This window comes from Rhinolophus sinicus, linkage group LG06, assembly GCF_036562045.2.
Source record: "Rhinolophus sinicus isolate RSC01 linkage group LG06, ASM3656204v1, whole genome shotgun sequence".
In the NCBI taxonomy this organism is placed as follows: Eukaryota; Metazoa; Chordata; class Mammalia; order Chiroptera; family Rhinolophidae; genus Rhinolophus; species Rhinolophus sinicus.
In genome coordinates this window covers 115,690,048-115,715,651 of record NC_133756.1, presented here as the reverse complement: position 1 = coordinate 115,715,651, position 25,604 = coordinate 115,690,048, and the positions used below count along the sequence as shown (strand labels likewise).

The 25,604-nt window shown below is 45.9% G+C and overlaps 1 protein-coding gene across 14 annotated transcripts in view; it reads right to left on the bottom strand.

Annotated features, from left to right (window-relative positions):
- TENM4 (teneurin transmembrane protein 4) overlaps window positions 1–25,604 on the bottom strand; it is a 972,743-nt gene that overhangs the window by 75,871 nt on the left and 871,268 nt on the right. For all 14 annotated transcript variants that reach the window (XM_074335694.1, XM_074335699.1, XM_019726370.2 and 11 more), the window contains one exon: window positions 16,438–16,654. In XM_074335694.1, the coding sequence (XP_074191795.1) occupies window positions 16,438–16,654 (217 nt within the window). The remainder of the gene's footprint in view (window positions 1–16,437; window positions 16,655–25,604) is intronic.

The following is a 25,604-nucleotide window of genomic DNA, read 5'->3' as shown; positions in this document are numbered from 1 at the left end:
TAAGAAACATTTGCTGCGTTGACTGTGAAATTCCACCGTGGAAGCTCACCTTGATGAAGAATCATGAACAGAGGAATCACCGTCACCAACGTGGCTTCCCAGCTGGCTCATGTGATCTTATCACCTGTCCTATATTTGCTGCGTTTTGTTTTCCCTTGGTCACTGTCTTCATATAATGGAGTTTTGGGGTGTTATTTTCTACTCATCCTCAGAGTCCCATATAAGCCGTTATCACCTCAGTGAAACTGTTACCACGTTTTCCTGGCACAATTAATCACCCCTCCTCTAAGCTCCTCCAAAATTTCCATGTATCTCTTCATGACTGTGATTGTCATGTAATTATATCATTCACAGTTACATAGCAATCTGACATACTTCCATGTGAGCCAGCGGAGGGTTGGGACCACATCTCCAGGGGCTATGAGAAGCATGCGGTAGTGCTTCCTGAGACTTTGCCAGGTGAAAAACAATCAAGTCACTGAAACTCGGAGAGAAAAGATTTGCTCAAGGTCATAGAGCAAAGAACTCACTTGGCTGAGGTGACAAAGTTAGGACACCTTCCTTCCAGGTCCTTACTCTTACTACCATCTTATGTACCTTCAATCACGAAAATTCACTTTCACTGAATTTAAAATTAAGTAATTTAATTAAGCACTGCGGTGCTTCAAGCTAGGCACTGTGTTAGGTGCTGAGGTTATAGAAATGCATGAATTACAGCCCCCGATTGCTTGCTGGAGCTCACCAAAGCCAATTTGAAATGCCCGAGTGTAGTTGTCTCTGACACCAGTGAGTCAACACATGGGTTTGGCATATGTCAGGCAGCTGGGATACAAAACAAGCAATTAGGCTGGGTGAACTCTGCCAGGAAGGAGTGCTCGTGCCAGGCCAAGAGGGGCGTCAAACATGCTGGCGTCAGTCCAATCATATTCTCAGGGCCTGACTGAGGAGCCTTTGCTCACCAATGAGGGGAGAGATCTGCCTGATTGCTTCCTGAGGACAGTGGCCGGGTCTGGGAGCAAGACAAAACCACTGTGAAACAGAATCAAGCAAATAAGACACGAATCTCAACTGTGAGTCAGGGAGATGTGGTAGGGGTGTGGTGCAAAGTGCCTTGGGCAGGGAGTCAGTTCCTAGTTTTGACTCTGCTAAACAACTGTATGACCTTGGAGAGTCATCTGACCTCTGGACCTCCATTCTCTCATCTGCCCATGCAGGCTGAAGTTTTTCTCAACTGGATGTAAAATGGAATCCAACCATGTTAAAGAACGTATAATGGTTTTAATCTGGTGCTACCCAATCCAGCTCAAGTAGCCCTACTACACACCTCAGAATCTTAATGGTGAACAGGGCAAGAACAATGCTTATACTTATCCCGGAACTGTTGCCTCTTTCTGGAACCTTCTACTTGTCCTGTTCACCTGACAATTGCCTCCTTACCCTCAGCACCCACCTGGAGCATTTACCAAATGAGTGCTACCCTTCTGAGTGCTGTCACATATCAGGCCATCTCTTCCCCTTGGCAGACTGAGTTCCTTGAAGCCAGGGAACACCTCTTCCTCTTGCTGTATCCCTAGCATTGAGCATGGTTGTTGCTTATTTCTGAGTGGGCAAAAGAAAGCCTCCACCAAAACAAGGGTTTGCCCTGGAATTTGGGTGCAAGGCACAGAGTAAGCTCTTGATAAATTATTTAGTGACTGAATAAAGAACTGATGTGTTTCTGTAAATGAAGGTGATGCCAGAGAACTCTGAGCTACTTGACCTTGACAAGAGTTATGGCTAGGGAACTGAGGGCTGGCGGGGCTGGGCCTGTCCAGCTGGTTAGCTCAAGCTGCACGGCACAGCTCGGTTCCTTCCCTTGGAGGGCCCACCCCACCTCAGCTTGCAGCCTTCCTGCTTTGATTCTGTAGCCTCCTCATCTGTACCGCATTTTTGGAAACTTTAAAAAATGAACGCCAGAAAGTAAGGTTTGTATTCAATGTATATCATACAAGCCGATAAAGGAAAGTGAAAGGAGAAAAACTGCAGCTTTAACTTTTTTTGTTATTAAATGAAAACAGAATGAAACTGGTATTCAGGAGATTGGAATAATCATTTCGGATCTAGGCTGTGAAAAGTAACTTTAGTCTTTCTCTGCTTTAAAGTATTTGCTTCTCTATGCCACTATTATTTATGCAAATCATTCCTTTGCATTACATGACTTAAACGTACTTCTATGCCTGACTTGTACCAAACTTTAAACTGTTTCCTGCTAACTCACGCTGATTGGCTGGGGATCTTCCCAGCATCTACTACACTTTATCCAACATCTTGTAAGAACCTTATTAGGGCCCAAATGAGAAGCCCACCCTTTCTGTAAACATCTTTGAGCTGCTTCCTTAGATGTATTTATATTTACTAATAAATTGTACACACAGGCTATCATCATGAGCTAATGGCCTGTCAAACTACCCCCATCAAGGGAGTTTCCAGTGAAAATCTGAAACTGGATGCTCTGCACCTCCAAGACTTTCTTTCCAGCCCAGCCACATGGGCTGCTCTGCCACTCTCCCTTTCTAGCTTTCCATCTTTGTACTCTGCCTCAGTTTCCTTAATCAGCTTTTCTAGCCTGACCCCTTCCACCTAAATACATGTTCTTGGAAACCCACTCATCATGACATGTTAAAAGAGAACTTCCTGGGGGCGGCTGATTAGCTCAGTTGGTTAGAGCACGGTGCTCTTAACAACAAGGTTGCCGGTTCGATCCCCACATGGGCCACTGTGAGCTGCGCCCTCCACAACTAGATTGAAACAACTATTTGACTTGGAGCTGATGGTCCCTGGAAAGACACACTTAAAATAAATAAAAAGTTAAAAAAAAAAAAAAAAGAGAGAGAACTTCCTGACATCTCTATCAAACTTCTCATTGCAGAGGTGAGAAAATAAAGTCTAGATAGGGAATGGACTTGCCCGTTCTCACAAGAGTTGCCAGGGAGTCAGGATTCAAATTAAAGACCTCCTCCTCCACAAGAACTGAGGAAAGTCACTTCACCTCTCAAATTACTTACCATCTGACACAGATACACACCCAAATAATTGGAAATCTGACTATGTTTTAGCTGCCTCAAAAATCAGAGTTAACGTCATCAGAGCAGGGCTCTTAAAACTTTTTGAACACACCCTTTCTGTAAACATTTTTGAGCAGGCTCCTTGAATGTATTTATATTTACTAATAAATTCGACACGTGCTACCATCACGAGCTACTACTGCAAAGCATAATATTAGATTTGGTGCAAGGTTTTTTTAATGGGTAAAAATGCATATTTCTAATAGTCTTCTTGATAATTTTGAATTTTTTGGTGAATTTTTTGTTAGATTCTTGTAACTTGATTCTCTTGATTAACTTTTTGTTAGATCTGATGAGAATAATCATCACTGTTTTTAACTTCATAGTGGAGTTAAGGAAGACTTTGTACTAGAAGTATCAGCTCTGCCATTTTCTTATTTCCTTGTATTTGCACTGTATGATCTTTGATCTGTAGTTACTTTGCAAGAATCTTTTTATGCTACTGGACTATTTTATACATAAGTTTGGTTAAAACTAGATTTTATACACACATGCACGCATGCATACACACACACACACACACACACACACACACACACTGCAGTCATGTTGTAATACACTGGAATAAACCAGGAAAGGTCCACTGCCTACCTCTCTAAGGAGCAGACACCATCTCCCTCAGAATACCTCATGGACTGGTCCAGACGTGTAGCCCACAAACATTGGACCAATGGAGAAAATTAGTGAAAACTAAGAATTCCATAAAGGTAAAACATACATTTTCCCCCCTTATTTTTCTAAGATAAAGAGTAAATATCTATAGACGTTATACTATTTTCTTCTTGTACTTCCTGGACCACATTGGTCACTCATCTCAGGACCACTGCACTGCACTAGGATGACAATGGTGTGTGTCTGTGATTTCTTTTTACAAAATAAACTCTAATATGCTACATGTTATTATATTCAAAAGCCAACTTCTAGTTGTGCTTCATTCTTTGTGACTTATTTCAAAGCTCTTCCTATGTTTACTATGCATGTCTTTCAATCACCACAGGCCCAAACAAACAGATCTTGATGTGATCACCTAACTTGTAATGCTCCTGACTTATTGGAGGGCAGGGAGATGTTCTCTCAGGGCACCCTGCAAATCCAAGATTCCCGACTCTCTAAGCTTTATCATGCTTCTTTTCCCCACATCATCGGTAACTCTGTGCCATCCAGGCCATTTTCTGTAGTACCCATTGCTTCCAGATAAAGTTGGAACTTTTCACCTTGCCATATGAGTCCCTTCAGGATCTGGCCCCTGCCTGCCTCTTCAGGATGACGTCCTGTTTTCCATTCTCACATTCTGTGCTGCTGCCATGTTAAATTACTTCTCATAGCCTTGCCTTGGCATGCATTTCCATGGCTCCCTGCCTTTGTCTATGCTCTCATCTGCCTTGAATGTTTTTCCTCTCCACTTCTACTAATCATCCTTTAAGGCCGACCCTCAGTGAAGCTTCTCTTGGTTTCCCCCGTACAAAGAAGTCACTTCCTTCTTTGGCAAACAAAGCACAGTGTTCTTATCCCACTAAAGTGTAATCATGACTTCAAACACCCCATCTTCTTTTCTAGATTGTGAGTTCTTTGAGGGTAATGACCATGTCCTTTTCATCTCTGTAACTCCAGCACTTAGCACAGGAGTAGGTGTATAGTAAGCACTGAAGAAATGTGGAGCAAAGAAATACATATCACACACATGAATGAAGATGATGACAGAAATAGATATAGATGGGTTGAAGGAAGAGAAACACAGACAAAGGCCTGGTAAATGACAACAGGGTTCAGTTACTGGAACTCTTAATAGAACGCCTACTATGTGCCACATACAATGCTTGGGGTAGGACATATTTATTCATCCATTTTCTTATTTACTTATGGGACCTATAGGAGGGCAGCGCCTGCAGTTTCTGTTTTATTTCCCATTGTGTTCTAAGCAGTGAAGTAACTAACAGTAAATGAGACACATTCCCTATGTCTGAGGCACTCACATTCTGGAGTGAATATAATTGGACTTTAAAAAAATCCTTGTATCTGGACCCAAAGCTAACATGGGATAAAAAGGGGAGCTGCCCACCAATTCACTGCAGTAGACCATACAAGCATTCCCACAGTTAGGCCCTGCCCAAGAACCCTGACTTTTGTGCTCCCATTTAGAATCAGGCTCACTTTAGACTCCACCAGAGGCTTCCGAATCACTTGCTGGGTGTGTGGAATAAACATCACAGGGAAGTACTCCAGCTCATGACAAATATGCTTTTCCTCCAGGACACTTTTGTGTATGTGTGGGGAAAGGGAGGAAGAAACCCACAGACTTCTTCAGATTAATAGGAGAAGTTTAATTTTTAAGCTAGAGGGGTCCTTGGGATGACTGAGTACAAGCTTCTCATTTCAGGTGAGTTATGTGACCTCTAGAGATCGGTGGAGCCTCTGCTCCATCACCTGTCAAGGCTGGGGCACCAACAGGTCTGCTATGGTGCCCTGATACCACCTGAGGGCATCCAATGACAAGATGGCCCAGTACATACCAGTGTCTCCTGGGCCCTTAGCTGTGCCTCCTGCAGAGACCAGGTCACCATTCTGTGACCTAGCTTTATGTGGCTATTGAGTTCCTTCAGACACTCAGGCAACATCTGCTCCCAGGTTCTGATGACCCAAGCCTGTGGGCAACCAGGCTGCTCAATGCTATGCTCTGGCCTGGGTCCTCTCCCACAGGAATCCTCTGGAATATTTTCTGCTATCTGACAAAGGTGCACACAAGAACAGAGCCCTTGACTCTTCATAACCCTTTATTTCTAGAGACGTGAGCCCACTGGTTATGGCAAAGCAGAAGCAGAACTGAGAGAGGATGGTTGGCAGAGATCATTTTGGACCCCAGGTAATAGGGTTGGCCAGGTCTGGGGGACATGGCTCGGAAAGACTGTCAGTGTGCCTGGGACATGAAAGGTATAGTATTATGTTGGTGCAAAAGTAATTGCTGTTTTTGCAATTATTTTTAACCTTTTAAACTGCAATTACTTTTGCAGCAACCTAATGCATGTCTAGATAGGCTGTTCTAGGCTACGTAGCTGGAGGCCTGCTTCTAAGAAGACTTCTCAAGAGATGGTTTGTGTTATTAGCAAAACTCAAGGCAGCTCTGCTAAATGTGACTCCAGACACAGTTTCTCAGTGGACAAGTTTATTCCACGACTGGGTGTCCTGTCTTCCTGTCAGAGCATAGGACAGGTTCTGCTTTACCTGGAAAGGAGAGACTTGGATAGATATAATTAGACCCACTTCCCAGGGTAGGGGTTGCTCCTGGGCAGAGACACGGAAAGAGGACTGCCAGCTCAGCAGGCAAATCTGAGGTGTGAAGCAATAGACAGCTGGCATTTAAGGGAAACAGTCATTCAAGGGACAGGGAGGCGGATCAGATGGGGGCAGGCACGGTGAGGGAGCTCCCAGGGCAACCGGACGTGGACATTCCGTGTGTCACCAGGTAATCGTGCCCAGGTTCCTAAGAAGAGCAGGGATGGAGCTCCAGACCCAGACGTGGCAGGGGTAGGAGCCTGGCAAGAGAAGGCAAGGTTTGAGTCCTTGGGTGGCAGGGGCACACAGCTACTTATATCAGGAACTTAGGCACAGAGAGTGAGGTTAGGATTCTAGAACAAGACAGAAATCCATTTGACAGAGCTGGCAAGAAAAGGGTGAGACAGAGGAAAAGTCGAAGGACGTGAGGCTGAGCAGCGAGCGTTGTTCTAAGGCCTTCTCTTCAGATTGGGGTTGGTTCTAGAGGCCTGCAGGCGTGCTTGCTTCGGCAGCACATATACTAGAGGCCTGCAGGTTAGACCCAGAAGGTAGAGTCACATGGCTCGACCATGGGAAGAGGAGGAGGAGGCAAAGGCAGGCAGGCCGAGCTCTCTCCTCTGCCAGCATACCGCCCAGAGGTGGCATCTGTCTGTACCACACCTCTCACTGTGGAGTTCGCTTAGCCAACCTTGATGCCTCTAGGAATGGACTTGGAGGGCCGGGTAGACTCATGGCACCGGGGTTTGGCAAGTCCTCAGCCAGCGCTCGCCAGTGAGGACAATATTAGTAATGTGATGTACGGCTCTCCAGTATTTTAACTTCTTATTGCTTGAACTGTACCAGTGTTAGATGGAAAGGCAGGAAGTCCCTGACTTACAAACACCGGAAGTACTGATGGAGAGCGCTCACTTAGGACTCCAGCTCTCCACAACTCAGGTTCTGGTATTACCTTGCTGGGCCAAGTGCTTTATCTGAGTTAAAGTTTCCTCTTCTACCACAAAGGGCAGATGACCCCAAAGGTCCACTCGCCTCTGCTGGCCATGGCGCTAGGACAATTGTGTCAATGATATAACCACGCTAATGTTTCAGGCTAAGATCCTCATTTTCCTTCCAGGTCTCATGGTGACACTAAAACCTACAATTACGTGCGTGAACTTGTTGCAATGATGTTGCTAACATTTTTTGATATCAGAGGGATTATTCATTATGAATTTGAACCAACTGGACAAACAATTAACCAAGTTTACTATTTGGAAGTGCTGAATAGACTGCATGAAAAAGTTAGACGACCTGAATTTTTGCCAGCGATTCATGGCTCTTGCATCACAACAATACACCAGCTCACATGGCACTGTCTGTGAGGGAGTTTTCAGCCAGTAAACAAATAACTGTATTGGAACAGTCTCCCGACTCACCTGATCTGACCCCGTGACTTCTTTCTTTACCAGAAGATAAAGGAAATATTGAAAGGAAGACATTTTGATGACATTCAGGACATCGAGGGTAATACAACGACAGCTCTGATGGCCACTCCAGAAAAAGAGTTCCAAAATTGCTTTGAAGGGTGGATTATGCGCTGGGGTCGGTGCATAGCTTCGCAAGGGGAGGTACTTCAAAGGTGACCATAGTGAATTCAGCAGCGCTTTTTCTAGGATGAGTTTGCGAACTTAACTGTCATACCAATAGAAGTGCCATTGCTAATGCTAACACTGCCTCTTGCTATTAGTGATAACAGCTACTAGTACTTATTAAATGCTTACCCCCGACACATAAGTGTTTTAGATCTCATTTAGATCTCATGAGGTATGGGTTATTATATGACAGATGTGATTAAGAGACTTGTCCAAGGTCACAGCTAGCAAAGGGCAGAGCTAGGATTCAACCCTAGGCTCAAGACCTGCCTCTGAGGCCAGTGTTCAAGCACTAAGACCTACTGCACATTAGCTTTTCTCTTTGTTGTGTAGTCTGAGAGGGAAAGTCAGGGCCAACTAGGGCTGTTTAGAGTTGTAGTAGCACCATGCTGTGTAGATTTCCAGACTGAAGATGCTGAGATGGAATAGAAAAGACCTAGCAGAGAAGAACAGAGACTCAGCATGTGGGATCGAGGGCCAGTTGGCATGGCTTCGAATGCTGGCTCTGCCACTTACAAGCCCTATGTCCTTTGGCCAGGTGACTCAACTTCTCTGTGCCTTAGTTTCATATCTATAAGACAAGGACGATGAAGTCCCTCGGTCATCTGGTTTGGGGGAGATGTAAAGGTGTTACTGCTTATGAAACTTACAAAGCATTTCAAACAATGCCTGATACATAGAACACCCTTGGCAAATGCTAGGTGCTATTACTGCATGCGTGCTGTGTGCCAGCCATTGGGCTTCTGGGTATTTTATCTCATTTAATCTTCCAAACAAGCTGCAGCATGGGAATTAGTAACCCCACATAACAGGTGAGGAAATGGAGCCTCGCTCGCCCAAGGTCACTTGCGTTCACTTGCCCAAGGCCTCGAACGCAGGCTCTCTTCCCCCTCTCAACCCCGCGTGGTTCCAGCTTCAGCACAGCAGCCGCCTCTGCTAATGCTTCCTGTGACGGACAGCTGGGGACAAGCTCAAGCTACAAAGCAAACCGAGATTGTAATTCGGTTTGGAAATCAATAACGGGATGATCAAGTGGCAGAAGAGGAGCTGTTAGCTGCTCGTCAGGATGATGTGAGAAGTTGCTGCCTGCATCCTGAATTCAACTCACCTAGTTGCTTTATCATCATCAACATTCATTTCAATGTGGGGAGGGATTTTTTAAAAAGCAACATGAATAATATATGATGGTTGACATTTTGGAGGAAGCAGGATCTTTACCTTCTTCCCTCTTCCATCAGGGTAATTTATCATTGTCTTTCTTTCGGTCCCCACCCCCAACCCCCAACCCTTTTTACACTGATGGGGTAGCCTGTCAGCTCAGCTTGTTCTGAAAACGCAGGAGTATAATTCAATAATAAATTCGCTCAGAGGCCAGCTGTCAGGAAGCTGGTGTTTATTTGAACTCCATTAGATGATCTCTACTGCTCAGCCTCTCTGAGGACTATGTGAGGACGATGTTAGGCCTCGGGCAGTGTGGGCGCGTAGCATGGCAAGCACATGCTTTTCTGCAACTGCTCTGCGACTGACACTCGTATATGGCTTGTAGCTCTGCAGTGGGCTGATGAAAACATTATATTGCATACATGATCTTTCCTCCCGCTTTTCCATGATTATTGCCTCTTGTAAACTCTGGCTTTTGAAACTCCTGGAAACTTTGTGCCTTTATAAAGGATCTGCAAGAAATTCTGAAGACTTACATGACATCAAGGTTATTTCCCTTCTGGTTATAGCCAGTTTTAAGTCCTAATGGAGATGAAATGCTCTCATCTGGCTAGTGAACAGGCGAGGGGCTGATCTTTCTCCGTTCCTGTCCCAAACCACCTTTCTGGCCTTGTGGTCCTTTATGTTCTGCCTTCTCTCATCTGCCCCCCACCCTGCACACCAGGATCATATACCATCTTTATTTCAAATGTTACAGCATGTCTGTTGACTTTTTTTTTCAACTTTTCTAATTAGTTTCAAGTGTACAAAACAATGTAATAGTTAGACCTTTAAACCCCTCATAAAGTGATAACCCACCCCCCAAGCTACTACCCCTCTGACATCGTATATCGCTGTTATAATACCATCCACCGTCTTCCCTATGCTGTTCTCCACATCCCGTGACTGTACTTCACCTTTCTCACCCTGCCCCCAAACCCCATTCCCATCTATCACCCTTGTTGACTTTTGATTTGTAAAATAATATCACCATAATTATGTTCCAGCCACACTGCAATTGTCTCCATTCGCTGATTATCCTGGAAAGTCATGCTCGTTCCTCCTTGCAGAATGCATTGTTAAACACGGCTCAACTGAAACCCCTACTAAGCAACACAGCCTACTCAGCAGTGTGCGCACACACGTACACACACACACAGACCATGTTTCCTGAAATACATATCCCATTAATGGTGTTTCACTGATATTTTCCATTCCATTGTACCCAATTCCATTTAAATTTACTTCTAGTAAAAAAATAGCTTCTACCCACTAAATTGATTTCTTGATGCACTAATGGGCTGTTGTGACCTGAAGTGGGATAAATAATGGTTCAACGGCCAATGCGCCTCACTGAAATGTCTGTCTCAGGCCAAAGGCCATCTCCTACCAGAAGTCTTCATTCATTCGTTCATTTGTTGGTTTGCTCATTCATTTTTCAAAAGCAAACCTCCTGTTGCCTACTCTGAGTATACAAGGCAATGTGATAGTTAGACATTTAAACCCCTCGTAAAGTGATTGCCCCTCCCCCAAGGTGCTATGCCAGGTGCTCCAGGAACAGAGGTACCAGATGCAGGACCTGTGGTGTGGACTCAGGGACGAGGCCCTGCCTTGAACTCTCAGAACACTCTGTCTCCACATCTTTCCAGACATTCAGCTGTGGCTGACTGGCTGGCTCACTGACTCATTCTACCATTCGTTGTGGTTTAGTCTGTGCCAACCCCTATGCTAGGCATTAGGGGTCTGATGATTGGCAGGGCATGGGACACCACAGAGCCCACAGCATAATGGGGTACAGAGGCATAGCTCCTTGCAGGCCTAGTGCAGGGAGGTGCTGGTCAACATTTACCAAATAGCGCTTGTGTTTCGTGGGCACCTCTGTCCCTCTCTGAATTTAGCCAATCTCTCCTCTCCACAGGATGTGACCCTCTGTGTAGGACATGATCCTCTGCCTCCTTTGCGATGGATGCTCTGGTCACCCATCCCTCCTTTTTCTAAAGTCCCCCTGACTCCTTGAGTCTTTTCTCTTTGGGCTCAGTGTGTCCCGTCTGCTGACTTCTGTAATAATCTGTTCTCATCCTACTAATGAGCTAGTAATCTATTAGGCTTCAGGGAGCCCAGCAAGACTTGACAACATCACATTACTTCTCTCACCAACGCAGTGTCCTCAAACATATTCTGAACCAATATTCAGATAACGTGGGGGTGGGTGGTTCTTTTGTCAGAACCTCTTCCTGTAATCTGCTAACCTGTCCCACACCAGCAAGCCACCACTATTCACCGAAATGACGTGTCTTCCTTATGTCCAGCCCTTCCAACCCGGTCAGTCCTTCCCAAGAGAATAGATACAAACCAAGTTGTATATGTAACAAGAAAAGAGCTGCCTCGAGTGTTCTTTCAGGAGGGAACGTCCCATGCTGCCCTCCCTTTCCCAGCTGTCTGGTCCTAAGCTCCACAGACTAAGTCCTGTCATCTGTCCTCCTTGAATGGACAATCCATTTGGGGATCCTCCTTCCACCTACAGAGCTGAATGACTCCTCCTCTTCCTCTCCCACTCAATAGTCTCAATAGAGGGCACCCTGCTTTGTATTCTCCCCAGGACTCCAGGTGAGGGACAGGTGTTTCACTAGGCAGGTGGGGTCCAGGCATCCAAGACCAGATAGAAAGATGGAATTTGAGCCACCTGATCTGGTGATGGTGGTTTCCGAGCCTGCTATGTCCCCCACTACTTTAGACTGACTTTAGACCACCTCCATCGCTTTATGTGGAGTTGAGGGCAGCCATGGCAGGTGGTCAGATAGAGCTACTATATTCATTAAACCTGCATTAAACACCTGCTCTGGGCCAGGCATAGTCCTGGGATCTGGGGACACAGATGAACCAGACAGGCTTCTTGAGAGCGACCTTCCTCCCTCTAAGTCCATCTGGCAGTACTTTTGCCTCAGTTCTGTGTCAAGCTCTATGCTTTTCTCTAAGGGATCCAGCCGAGCCCAGAGCCCACTCTGCTGGGCTGGGCCCTCACATCTGGGGGAGCTGCTGCCCATCCTTCCCCGAGGGCCACCTCTACGCCAGTACCTCTGGCACCAGCTGGGGTGCTGCAGAGAAGCAGAAGGAACCCCCTTCCCTGAGTTAGACACACGGCCACGAATCTGCGGAGTGAAGGAGCTGCCTTTCCTTGCTGAGCTCGGAAATGCTGTGAGGTTTCTGGTTGACAGCCTGCTTCTGGGAACCTGTTAAATGGACTCCCATTCAGATTCTAAGAAATGTGGCGCAACATACAGGGTGCAGGAGGATATGGGGTTTTCTGTCAGGCACAGGCTTTGTTATTGTTACGCAAAAGCACCAAGTCAAGTCTGCCTGCCCATCAGAAATCTCCCTCTCTGGAAAAGTGCCACTGGATTCCTCCCTAACAGGGATCCGGGCTGACAGCCGGCTGGTAGAATGCTGCCTTTTCCCTTCCCCAAATAAGGGCTGACAATCTAAACCCGCTTCCTCCCTGCGTGGCTTCTGGACTTTCCTGGAGGGCAGGTTACTGTCAAGTTTCACTTCCAATTAAGAAAGTGGATTTGGAAGCTCTTTTCAACATCACCACCATCATCATACCATTAGCAAATTTTTCTGTGTGTGTGGCCAGTACTAGGTTGAGACTTTATGTACGTTTTGTTTTTTTCATTTAATTCTCATGGCAACCCTGAAAAATAGACATTATAACCCCGCTCATAAAGATGAGGAACTTGGAACTCAGAGAAATTAAGGAATTTTCCCAAGGTCACCCAGCTAGAAAGCGGACGCAACAGACTTTAAACCCCGTTCTAATTCCAAAGCTTGGATATTTTCATTAGGCTAGGTCGCTGCCCTTAAAGCCACCATTCACTGACCACTGTGTGCCAAGCCCTGCGCTAGGTCCTTTATTTCAGTTAATACTTTCCATGGCTTTCATGAATAGTTGTTGTTATTGTCAGCATACAATTGGAGGCAGGTGCACAAAGGTTAAATCATTTCCCTGAGGTCACACCGAACAAGTGGGAGGTCAAGCAGATTCAAACTCCGGGCACTTCCTATTAGTCAACCTTCCTTCACATGAGAGGAAGGAAAGCAACAACCCAAACTTGGTAACTGATTTCATTTTATCCCAACTGTGCAAATAAACACTGTGTTACTGGCCCAGGTCAAGGTCATGGACTCCCAAGGAGGTAGTCTAAAGAGGAAAGCATCTGTTGCCTCTTCTTTCGGGGTTTCCAGTCACTTGGGCTTGTTTTACATAAAATCTGTTTGGGGACATTCAGTAGTGATACACAGCGGTCTCATCTGAACCTAGATCTGCAAGGATTCAGGCAAATGTTAGGTAGGTAAAGGGAACTTTTACAGTAACATTTAGAAACTTCCATTATCAATTCATTTGTAGAGCAAATACTATATGGTCCAATATTATGGGTTTGGAGCCTTGTGTGGTCTTTTCTTTGAAAGCATCTGTAATTTAACAGAAAGGGATAGATATATAAACAATAATCTGGGAGCTGACATCTACTCCTGCTTCTGCTACTAGTCTGTAATGTGAGTTTTAGCAGATGATTGAACCTCTCTGGAATCTGATTCCACAGTATAAAATTAAGTAAAATAAGGTATCCATCTATCTTCCCTCCCACCATCCTTCCCTCCATCCCTCCCTCTCTCTTTCCTTCCATGTCTTCATTGTTCAAGGCAATATGAGTATATATGCAGATTTGTCTTGTGCAAATAAGTGCTACAATGAGTAAGATGCACTCCTTTCCTGGAGGACTCAGTTTAGAGAGTTGACAGACATTCACATATTCGCCACATTCAACCACTTGACCAGAGACCCAAGCATCTAATAGTGGCGGAGCCAGGATCTGAAACACAATGGGTCTGACTCCCAAGCCTATGCTTTTCCCTTTAGCCGAGAGGTCCACTTCTCCCAGTACAAGTTTCTCAAGTTTCCCACTTGACAGCCTCCTTAAAGCAAGTCAGACCCGCTAGAGTCACAATACTGAAATTCCTGTGCAAGTCCCTCAGTGATTCATGGCACATAAGCAGCAGGCTTGGTAAGTGACCAGAGGACATGCAGGGGACATGGTCCCTGCTGGTACTGATCAGGACGGCATGGTAATGGCACTTCTTAAGCAGAACAGACAGAAGCAGCCAATCAGCCATAGCCCTAATCAGATCCCATAATGGGTCTAGTAAAGAAAAGCTGAGCAAGTAATATTCCCCTTGGTTGGAATAATATTTATACCTCCAGTTGATTAAAAGACCTCACGCCAAGGGAAAGCCGACAAGCATACATACAAAATCATACAGGCGAATAAGGGAGCAGGAAGCTTCCTCCCCAGAGACAAAGGCAGCATTTCTGGCCAAGAAAAACAAATAAGAGTTTTCCTCACTTTATTTCTGCTCCTGGCTCTGCCACTTGACTAGCCTGTGAATGCGGGAAGGTCACTTAACCTCTGAGGTTCTCAATATTCTCAGGGTAGTTTGAAGGGTTTGGACTATCAAGTACCTTCATTTGTAAGACGATTCAAGTATTTTGCTTTTATCATGCGTGACCCTCTTGCTGGGCTCAGAGCACTTCCCCCAACTTCACTTTCCCCATCTTGTCATTGCTCCTGTGAGAAAGGGCTGGGCGGAGGGAAATCGTGGGCTCTGAGTCCGATGGTCCCTGGTGTGACTCTGGCTCTGTCATATCCCAGTAGCAAGGCCTTCTCCTTAGAGTCCCATGACACACTGGGGATGATAATACCACACACTGGGGTGGCTACCCTCATCCCTTTTCAGGTTCCTGTCTCCCCTTACTCATTCTCCTTGAGAAAACTTTTGTGTTCGCATAGTGTCAACGCCTGCGTGTTTGTTGATGGCTCATAAATCAAGATCTCCAGTTCTAACCTCCATGTGAGCTCCAGAATTACCTATCAACTATAAATAGGTATTTCCTCTGGGGTGTCCTCCTGAGGCCTGTCCCTTCCTGGTCCTGACAGTGCTCAGGTGGAAGTCATCCTGGCTCCCAGCTCTCCTCTCCTCTCAGGTTCCCCACCTGGTGAGGGCACCACCATCTACCCAGGCATCCGAATAGGAGATCCCTGTCTCTAGCGTCCCTCAGAACCAACCCATGACTAAGCCCTGCTGACTTCCCTTTAAACAGAACCTGAGAAGGTCCTTCATCATTCCCACCCCTCAGCAGTACCCCATTTGTTCACTGAGGGCAGGAACTCCCAGCACAGAAATCAGGATCATGGCAGGTACACAATGTGTGACTGCTCAGTTGAACTGTACTGACTTTTAGAGAAAGCTCTGCATACATGGGGCATCACTCCATTGGAAAACATTCCAAAGAGATTATTATAAATCCCTCCTTCTTGGATACCTTTTCCTAGTTCACAGACCCTGATCTAGGGAGCAGAGAATAGAGAGCAGTCTTTTGCTGGCTCCCATGCCCTTTCGTGCCTCTGGGACTTTGCACAAGCTGGTTCCTCTCCTTGGAAAACCCTCTCCCTCCGTTGCTTAGCTAACTATTTCTCATCTTGAAGACTCAGTTCTTAAGTCGTGGCCTCCCCCCTACCCAAGAGCACCTCCTCTGTGTTCCCCGAATGTCCTGGGGGCATATTTCTGGCCTATCACACTGGAACTGTCTCTTTTTGTCCTCCTCGTAATAGACGATGAGTGACCAATGAGCAGGGGCTGTATTCTACTCATTTCTGTGATTCTAGCACAGGACCTGACAGAGAGCAGACCTCAGGAAAAAAACTGTCCAATGGATGACACAGTTGAAAACTTGTAAAAGAATGCATGGGCATACGGCCTGGTACACCAGCCGAGGTACCCCACTCGCAGCCTAGCAAGTCTTCTGGCCATCCGCTCTGAGGGTGAGCAGTGTTAAAGCGTTTCAGCTCATCTGGAGACTGCAGAATCAGTAACAGCCAACTGCAAAGTGGGTATTGATCCAAGATTCCCCCTAGACCTTTGATTTCTCACTCTCTCCATCTATCACCCAGCGGGAACAACAAAACTTTGCTCATAAAAATTCCAAATGCCTAGGATAGCATATTTCCTAAATGTGGGTATCTGCGGCTGTGCCTCTGCCTCCCTGACATTCCATCAAGAGCCTTCGAGGCCCACTCCTGGCCTCCTCCCACCCCCACGCACCCAAACGCGGCCCTGGAAGTCAATCGGTCCTCCCTCAGAGAGCCACGGCCAGAGATGGGGCCCACTGGACTCACCCTCCATCAAAGGGGTTCTCCCCAGGGATGATGTGCGTGCTGTCCCTGCCCACAAGGAACTTGATGCGGTCGTAGAAGGAGTGCAGGTTCTGCTGGGACACAGGGGCCTGTGTCTCCTGGATGATGTCCAGTGGGTCCGGGGAGCCCAGGCACAGCGGGTTGACATGACAGAGGGGCTGGAGGCAGCAGTCGGGGTCCATGCAGTCCACCAAGCCATCTACAGGGGTGACAGGACATCAGGTTTATATTGCCATGTTCACTCGGCCACAGGAGTCCACAATGCCTTCATTCACTGCTCTAGTTTCCACTCATTGAAAAACTTGATTAAGTGCCTGATATAAGCCAAGGCCTTTGCTGGGCACCAAGGAGCTCCAGCGGCTTCAGATCTGGTCCCATCCCCTAGTCTAGTAGGAGAGACAGACAAGTCCGTGTACAGTAGGACATGTGCTATATTTTTTTTCCATAGAGGGAGAAGGAATTCTATATATGAAGGTCCAGAAGTGAGAGAATACATTGAACATTTGAGTTGCTAAATTCAAAAGCTGGGCTCAGGAGGTGAGGGGAACAGCACAGGAAGAGACTGCCAAGGTTGGCAGGTGCACGCGTGCCGGGCTTCTGGGTGGGGAGCAGGTTAGGGAGTTTGTATTTCACCCTCCCTCAGGGTCCATGTGAGTTACTGAAAGGTCTTAAGCAGGGGGTGGAAGCTGGGGGCTCCATGGGCGGGGGTGGTTGCCGAGGTGGCAGAGGGGAAAAATAATACTTGTTGAGACTAGAGTGCTACCAGTGCAGATTGAGAGAACTGGATGGTTTTGAGCCACATTTAAGAGGTAAAACCGATCAAGCCTGGCAATTGACTGGCTTTGGGGGTGAGGACGAGGCAGTATCTTGAAGGCACTGAAGTTCTCAGTTTCTCTCCCAGCTGCATGTAAATATGTGGAGACCCAGGTCTGCCTGCTGTGAGAGGCATTCTGAGTTTACTGGATGGTTTTAAGTCTCTGACTGAGTTGCCATTTGCAGGGAATTCTCTTTACCACATGGATGGATTTTTTTTCAGGATCGAAAATTAACTTCCAGCTTCCAGCTTTCCAAAGTGCAAAGAAAGAAATTCCAGCAGACCACAGAGTTTGGCCCTTATTATTCCAAAGTGCTTTTATAGGCACCCAACAGCGTAACTTAAAATGGATAACAAGCCTAGGGAGTAGAGGGTGCTGCCCAAAGCACAGGAAAAGCCCAGGGTTACAGTCTCTGCGCTTTGTAGACAGAGAACCGTCTAAAGACCTGTGCTCCTCTGGGGGTTTAAATTCTGCCTCTCCGGCTGATTAGCTGTGTGACTTTGGGCAAACTGCCCCACCACCCTGGGGGCATAGGTCCTGTTCTGGGCCTATTTCTGTTGTATCCACAGCACTTACTATAGGTGTTTAAAACATCACTGTTAAATAAATGAATGAATGAACATTGAATGAATGAATGAACAAACAAATCAGGGGAGGAAAACCAAATGACAGGCCAGAAAAGCAGAAAACCACCATCTTCATTCAATTTAATAAACAGTGTGGCATGATGGGAGGATCACTGAGACTCGGAGACGGAAGTTCCAGGTCCAGATTGAGTTCCTGTGTTTACTCTGGAGCCCCAGTCTTTGTCTCATCACAGACACGCCTCCCTCACTTCTATCTCCAAGGGCTGCAGTACAGATGCTCCCACCAGAGTCCTGCATGTGCATTGGCCAGACTGAAGCCCCAGCCACACAGGTAGCACCCCCACGACTCCTCACTTGCCTCAGGGGTGTTGTGGTCTCAGGGGAGTTACCTGACCTCCCTGAAATCCAGTGGGTCAGGGGAGCCCAGGCACATTTTCCTTAATAAATTAGGGACAAAAATCCCTTGTCTTTCTTGCTCACTTCTGCATGGTATCCAAGACCTCATAGCTACCTGAGGGCAGCACAATGGTAAAGTATGGACTCCAGAGCCACACTGTCTGGGGTCAAATCCTGGCTCTGAAACTCATTACTGTGTGACCGTGGGCGAGTTACTTAAACTCTGGCTTCAGTTTCTCACATCTCTTATGAGGGGATTATAAAAGAAAGCGTCACATAAGTATGCGTTACATCAATAAATATGTCCCCAGATTTATCAGAGTACCTGACACACAGTAAGTACTGAAGTAAGGGTAGTTAGTTTTTCTTCCTGACCCTAAACCTAGAACAGGCTCCCTAAAGTGAAGGGCCATTTGTTCTGCGTCTGCTCACCTGCCAGATTCATCCTGAGAGGTGGCGGACAGGCCTCCTGTCACACCAGCACTGTCCTGAATCCTAACTTGTAGCTCCCGTCCCAGCTCCCAGAGTCACCAACTAATTGCCCAGCAAAGCACCTGTCTTCTCCTGCAATCAGCGGGCTCCATTGTAATTTCTTGTGCTGCCCTGTCAGACATTGCTTAAACACACAATTACAGCCCGAGCTGAGGGTTATTTGCATTCTGCTATTGATGTTAGCATGACAGATTCAGCTGCCGCATCCATAACTCGGCAGAAATGCTCCATTATTCAATCCCAGCGAGCAGGGCCGTTGACCATTAAATCAGCTAGCACAATTGAAGGGCCGTGAAAAGTCATGGCTAATTTGAAATTTTATTAGCTCTTGCCTGCTCTTGTTTACCACCAAAGCAGTTCCCGGAAGCCAGGCTTTTACCTTTTTATAAACACTTTGCTCTGTGGCACCTTAGAAGAACTGGTTCCTGTTCTCTAGTCCTGGGGAAGGTGAGCCAGGAATTACTGTTATTGTTACTAATATTTACATTAAATGATGATGATGATGGTGACAGTGATGATTATCACAGCTGCCACTTATTGAGCACGAGGCCTTGTGCTAAACGCTGTCCTAGGAATGTCCTCAAGGAAAGTGTCACTGAGTCTTCCCCACTCTATAAAGTCGCCACTGTCATCACCATCCCCCTCATTTTGGAGAGAAGGGACCAGAGGCTCATCATAAAGGTAAAGTAACTTGGTCAAGGTCGCATCGTCAGGGAAGAAGCTGATTAGGAATGTGAACTCAGTTCTTTGTGAAATATGAAAGGTTCTTTGAGTCCTGAAGAGATTTTTAGGAACTATTTCTTAAGTGGAAAACATGAGTTGATGAGTCTCGCTGAAATATTACTCTTCTGTGCTCTTCCATTACAGCAGTCATCTCCCCTCTACTGTAATTTTGATTTTCTCTCTGTCTCCCTCTCCAGACAATGGGCTCCTGGAGATCAGGGCTATCTGACTCATTTCAGGATCCCAGTATCTACTGCTCTAGCTTTTACCTTCGTCCTTGCTTCTGGAATATGGGGATCCCCCCACACCTCTTTTTTTTTCCGCTTTTAAAAACAAATTCAGCAGTGAATTTTAAAACCAAATTGTTGTTTCCTGTGGCCAGAGGGCCTTTGTGATGACCTAGTTGGCCATTCTGCTGGAAACGAGCTTGAGCAAGTGTCCTGATAACAGACCCTAGGGTGGCCCCCTCCCTTGATTACATTTCAGGGCAGACTTTTCTGGATGCAGTCTGGCCTTGGAGAACTGAATTAGATAAACATGGCCATGGCAACACTATGCAGGATAGTAGAGACCTCAGGAGACTTGAGAATTGGGGTTCTCTGAAATGGAGATATCACACAAACAGGGCTTTGATGAGAGATCCTGGGACTGGGGAATTATTCACTGTACGTTTCACAGGTTAGAATGATTCATGCCAGACCAAGAATTATGTCTGCCTACACCTTCCTATGTTGACCCTCCCTAATCACTCATTCAGCAAATATTTCCTAAGTAGTAAATTTGGGCTAAACCTCTGCTAATAGAGACAACTATATTTAAATGAGATACATACATATTTTAAAAATGATTGGGGCCACAAATTTCTTATCAAAGGCTCAGTTCACAAGACCAGCCTTCACTCAGACCCCCTTTATATTTTTAAATGCAACATATGGCAGCCTGAAACAGGGCATATGGCCGCTCTATAGCAAGAGAGAATCTTCCACAGTTTAAATTTCTTAGGAATAGATGACAATTTTAGAAGAGTCACATTAAGAGGAAAAAGTATCCTTTGGGGACTGAAAAGCAAATTTTGAGGTGGATTAGAAATGCACTGATATGTAGTTTTTGGGATTCTCTGGTTTGGATCATTTTGGAAACATTTACGTTTCCTAAGCACGTCATATTTCACTTAATTGTATATTACGCAAAAGTTGGTTGACTTATAAAACGTCCATGTTTCATACATTTGCTATTCCCATTGAAAGATCCTCATTATCACAGCAGAAAAACACAAAACAAAACAAAACAAAAACCCCAAACCCCACCAGGAAAAGAGAGATGATTTTCCTCAATTTCCTTCAAGTTTCCAATAAAATTCTCCTAGACTTAAAACTCCAACATTTGGAAAAGAACATTTTTTTTCCCCAGAAATTTCTTCTTTCCGCACAGTTCTGAAGGCCTCCTCCCTGTCCTTACGTGGTGAAAGTGAAGAGGGGCAGAAGAAAATGTCAGGGGCCATTCAGGCTGCTAGGGTCTGGGAGGGGTGAAGTGCAATGCTGCATCGAGCGTGGTCTCTGGTGGGGGTGAAGGGCAAAGGGAAGGGAGAAGGAAATGGCCAGAAAAAAGGCAGAATAGAAATTAAAAGGAAAGAAGGAAGGAAGGAAGGAAAAAAGGAAGGAAGGAACGGAAGGCGGGAGGGAGGGAGGGAGGAGGGAGGAAAACAAAAGAAGAAAAAGGGCCAGGTGTCTGGGGCAGTACATGAACATTCCAAAGTGGTTCATGCACTCATGACTCTTGAACTTGAAGACGTGCCATTCCCCGCCTCCAGTCCTCAAATGGGGTACGGTGCGTGGAGCACTGTTGTTTGCTAACATTTCCATCTACATGGTACCGACTTGAGGGTAAAGGCCATGCGTTTCCGCTTTCATCCCTCCTCAGTGCCTACCCTGCTGGAGGGTGTCAACTGACCTTGAGAATTAGGGGCAGGGGTATTTGGGAGAAAAAAATTCAGGCTAGAAGCCTGAAGACCCAGTTCCTCCCCTGGGTCTGCCACTCTCTAGCTGTGAGACCTTGGGCATGTCCTTTCATATGTCTGAGATACCATTTATTCATGTAAAACTGGGATAATAAGCTCTGCCAACCTCTCAGGATTTCTGAACGGTTCCTGGGTTGTGAAGAGTAAGTGAGTAATTCAATGTAAGAACGTTTGGTGTCCTTCCCGTGCCTGTGGCTATTCCCAGGGTCCCCTCTGCAGACAGGTGCAGGGAGAAAGGAATGGGTGAAGTCTTCTGCCACCACTTGCAGTCCTGATTAGAAGTAGCTTCCTGTCCATTTTGTGATTTTAAAAGCTGCCACTGAGTGGTGGAATCTCGGATGACACACTTCCCTCTCTGATATCAGCATCCTCATCAGTAAAGTGGAAGGTCAACGGGGCAACCTCTGTGGCTAACCTGTCTGACCGCCACCTTCTGACCTTCACTTGCCATAGGCCTGTCTCCTCTGGTGGCTGCCTGCTGTAACTTTCACAGACAGTGAAAGGTGTGCATGAGAATTCTATTGAAGGCGGTCAGCTAGGCTTCTCATATTTACGAACAGGACACGGGCTCAGGTTAAGTGATTTACCTATCGTCATACTGCTAGTGAAGTGGCAGATTTGGGCATGTGGCCCCTTATCTTCCTCCAAATCCAGCAGTTAGGCTCTCTTCCACAGTCTATATCTCCTACTCTATCAATGCTTTGGACATGGCAATTCTCCCAGCCCCGTCCCCCTCCACAGAGGGCAGGACGTGACCTGTCTATTTCTGTATCCCGAATGCATAGCACAGTGCCTTGAACACAAAACATCGAATTTGTTGAATGAATGGAAAAAAAATGAATGAATAATTATGTATGGATCCCAAATCCATCAGTGTGGCAGAGCCCGTTGAGGGCCATGGGATGTGATGAAGCCACTCCCCGCCTCCCTCCAGGAAGAGCTTGTTCCTCTCCTTAGAAAGGAGGCACAGGACACAGGCCTGTTCTGGCTTTTGTTGTTGCTGTTGTCTATAGCAGCTGTTATCCGGCTGGCTTTGTGCTGAGCACTGGGCAGGCAAGAATACAACAGAGTCATGCCTCCGGAGGATTCAGTTGGGTGCATCAGACAAAGACCACAGAGTGCCGGGAAAGAAGGAAGCAGAGGGGGTTGTGGTGAAGCCCAAGGTGGGAACCCAACACAGACTGGGGGCTGGAATCGCTCCTGGAAGAGAGAATGCTTAAACTGAGATTGGAAGGATGGAGAAGAATAAGCCAAAAGGAGAACAGAGCTGGGGGCAGGTCGCGGACCCCTGTGGGCTAGTTTCCCACTCTTTGCATCGCAGTTTGCATGTTGCACTGGCCTGCGGACCGTGTATAACAAGTCCATCTGTCTCTCTGCAGGTGCAACTCCTCCCCCAGCTCCACAGCCCGGCAGCCAACCTCATCTCGCTACTGTCTGCAGTCTGGCCACAGAGCTGTCTCACCGCAGGCTGTGAGCAGCATCCAGGAGGCCCTGGGAGTGCAGTGTGGGGTGTGCCTCTCCTTCTGTATACATCCGGGGGAAGGTTTTGTCATTTGCTCATCATAAATTCTGTGCCTTCTATGAAAAGGCTTGCAAGATCTTTATCTGTCCCTTAGAACGCAGGATTTTTAAAGGTCAATTTCTCTCTTGTCTCTTATCACAAGACACATAGTTTAGAGATAGTCTGAAGGGTGAACAACTTCTGTGGCTTTATGGGAACTCTCCATTCCAGCAATGGGAGATGGGCAACATGGAGGACAGAGGGCTTCATTCTCAGTTTTTTTGAAATTTCTCCTTCCTGGTTACATAAATCACTGATCTGTATTGCAATCCATGATGGTTTTTCATGGGACTAACAGTGCCGAAAGAAATGACCACGTCTGGAAGCTTTTAAAGATTCTTTATCAAAAGGGGTCTGGTTAAATTCCAGTGGATTTTTTTATCCTGGCTTCTTTGTAAACCCTGGTTTCATTCTCATCCTAGCTCTCCCATTGATCCACTCACTGTGTGACTTGGGGCAAACGACTTCAGCGCACTGAGCCTCAGTTTCCCTACATGAAAATGTCTGCTTTGCAAGTGTGTTGTGAGGGCTGGGGAATCACTATAAGTCTAGCACAGTGCCTGGTACTTTGGAATGCTCGCTAAAAAATGGTTATTATTTTCCTTTATGTACATTTGGTTTTCTTCCCTTCTAGCCATGAACATATAACAGTCTGGAATATAAATTTTAATATAGATATGGAAAAGGTCAAAATACATTACTATATGGAGAAGAATATTGTGAGAAAAGTACTATATAAAATTTTACAGAGAACGTAATTCCAATATTTTTAAAATGATTATTTATATATGAATATATGTTTATTTTATAATAAACTCATGCTTCTGTAATGACAGGTGGAAAGGAGCAGAAGAAAGACAACCGACATTTGCCGGTGATAAAAGTTGAATAACTCACTCAAGGTCACGCAGTCAGCAAATGGAGGAGCCAGGAATTGAATCCAATATGGGGACAGATCCTGTACTTTTAATCACTGTGCTATGTTGCCTCAGGCATGTTGAATACATCACCTGTAATCCTCACAGCAACCCTGCAAGTTAGGCATTATTATCCTCAATTTATAGACACAGCATGTTTGGGCACAGTTTCACCATCTCTGAAATGGGCGTGAAAGGAACATCCCCATGAGAAGGTGAATGTGTAACAAATGAGAAGTTGCATGTTGCAGCATTTCATAAGGGACTTGATAAAGGATACACTATGAACAGGGCATGCCCTCTTCATCAAGTGGGGCACACAGAGGAATTTATGCTGAGTGGTGAGCCAGGGTCTCTGTGCCTGCCTGCCCTACTGGTCCTGCTCACCGACCAGTGCTCCGGGTGAAATCTGGGGGCATGTGAGATTAACTCGGCAGCCCCGACAGAGGATCAGGAGGCGGAGAGTCACTCAGTCACATTCAGGATCTGTTTCCTATTTTTAAATCTTGACAACCATAAATGAAAACAAAAACAAACCAATAAAGCTAAACCCAACTCAGTCATGTTGTATAACTTGTTTTTTGGGGCGTCTCACAGTTTAAAAACACTGCAACGGCACTCTTAATGAAGCTTAAAATTTAGGTTTAATTTGGAAAGGATTGCTTTAACCCTAGCAAATTGGGAAAGAAGAGAAACTGCTAGTTCTCAGATAACTTGAAGAGCCACAGTTGGGTTTATGATGGCGCCATAAATGAAAAAAGGACTATATAAAATTTTATAGAGAGTGTAATTCCAATTTTTAAAAATTGAAGTCTGGGCACGCTGAAAAACTCTAATGTGGCCAGACCTCACAGACTGTGGCAATTTCTGCCACCTGCAGGCTGTGTGCCCAGGGCAAAATCCTTCTGCTTGCTCACTCCCCGTTTCCACATCACAAGGAAATAGTAAGGGGATGATAATACCACATACCTCCCAGTAATGTTGGGAGGATGCACGATTGCTTTGCAAACTACAAAATGACATACAAATTGTCATTTTCATATTCTAGTTGGCTTTGTGATACTGTTGTAGCCTATTTAAATTCAAGTAAGTCTGAGTACTCACACTACATTTTTAGGAGGAGGAGGAGAAAGAGGAGGAGGATGAGGAGGAGGAGGAAGAGGAGGAAGAGAACGAAGAGAAGGCTCTAGGGGAAGATGGAAGTGCTCTAGGTCCACAAGGCTAGTGGAATGGCTCAGGAGTCTTGGGCCTTAAGTCCAGGCCGTATTAGCGACTCTCTGTGATTTTGACGTGTACGATGTCACATTCCCTCTCTGGGCTCCCATTTGCCTGTCTGTAGCACGCAGGGGAGTAGAAGGAGGGGGCTGAAGCTGATGCTCTCTGTCTCTTCCAGTAGTTACTCAACACTAAACTCTGCTAACTCCTTCTCCAAGGCCCTGAGTCGTATCAGCCAAGAACAATCACTGCGCGAGGCTCTAACACTTCTTCCCTCCACCCTAACTTATTTATTTGGGATTATGCTACATCCCACATCATGGCTGAAATAAAGGCACTTATTTTATTCTGCCTCGATTAGATTTGGTTGTTTGGATAATATTTCTTCCAAATGACTGTGAGTTTCCTGAGGGAGAAAGACGAGGC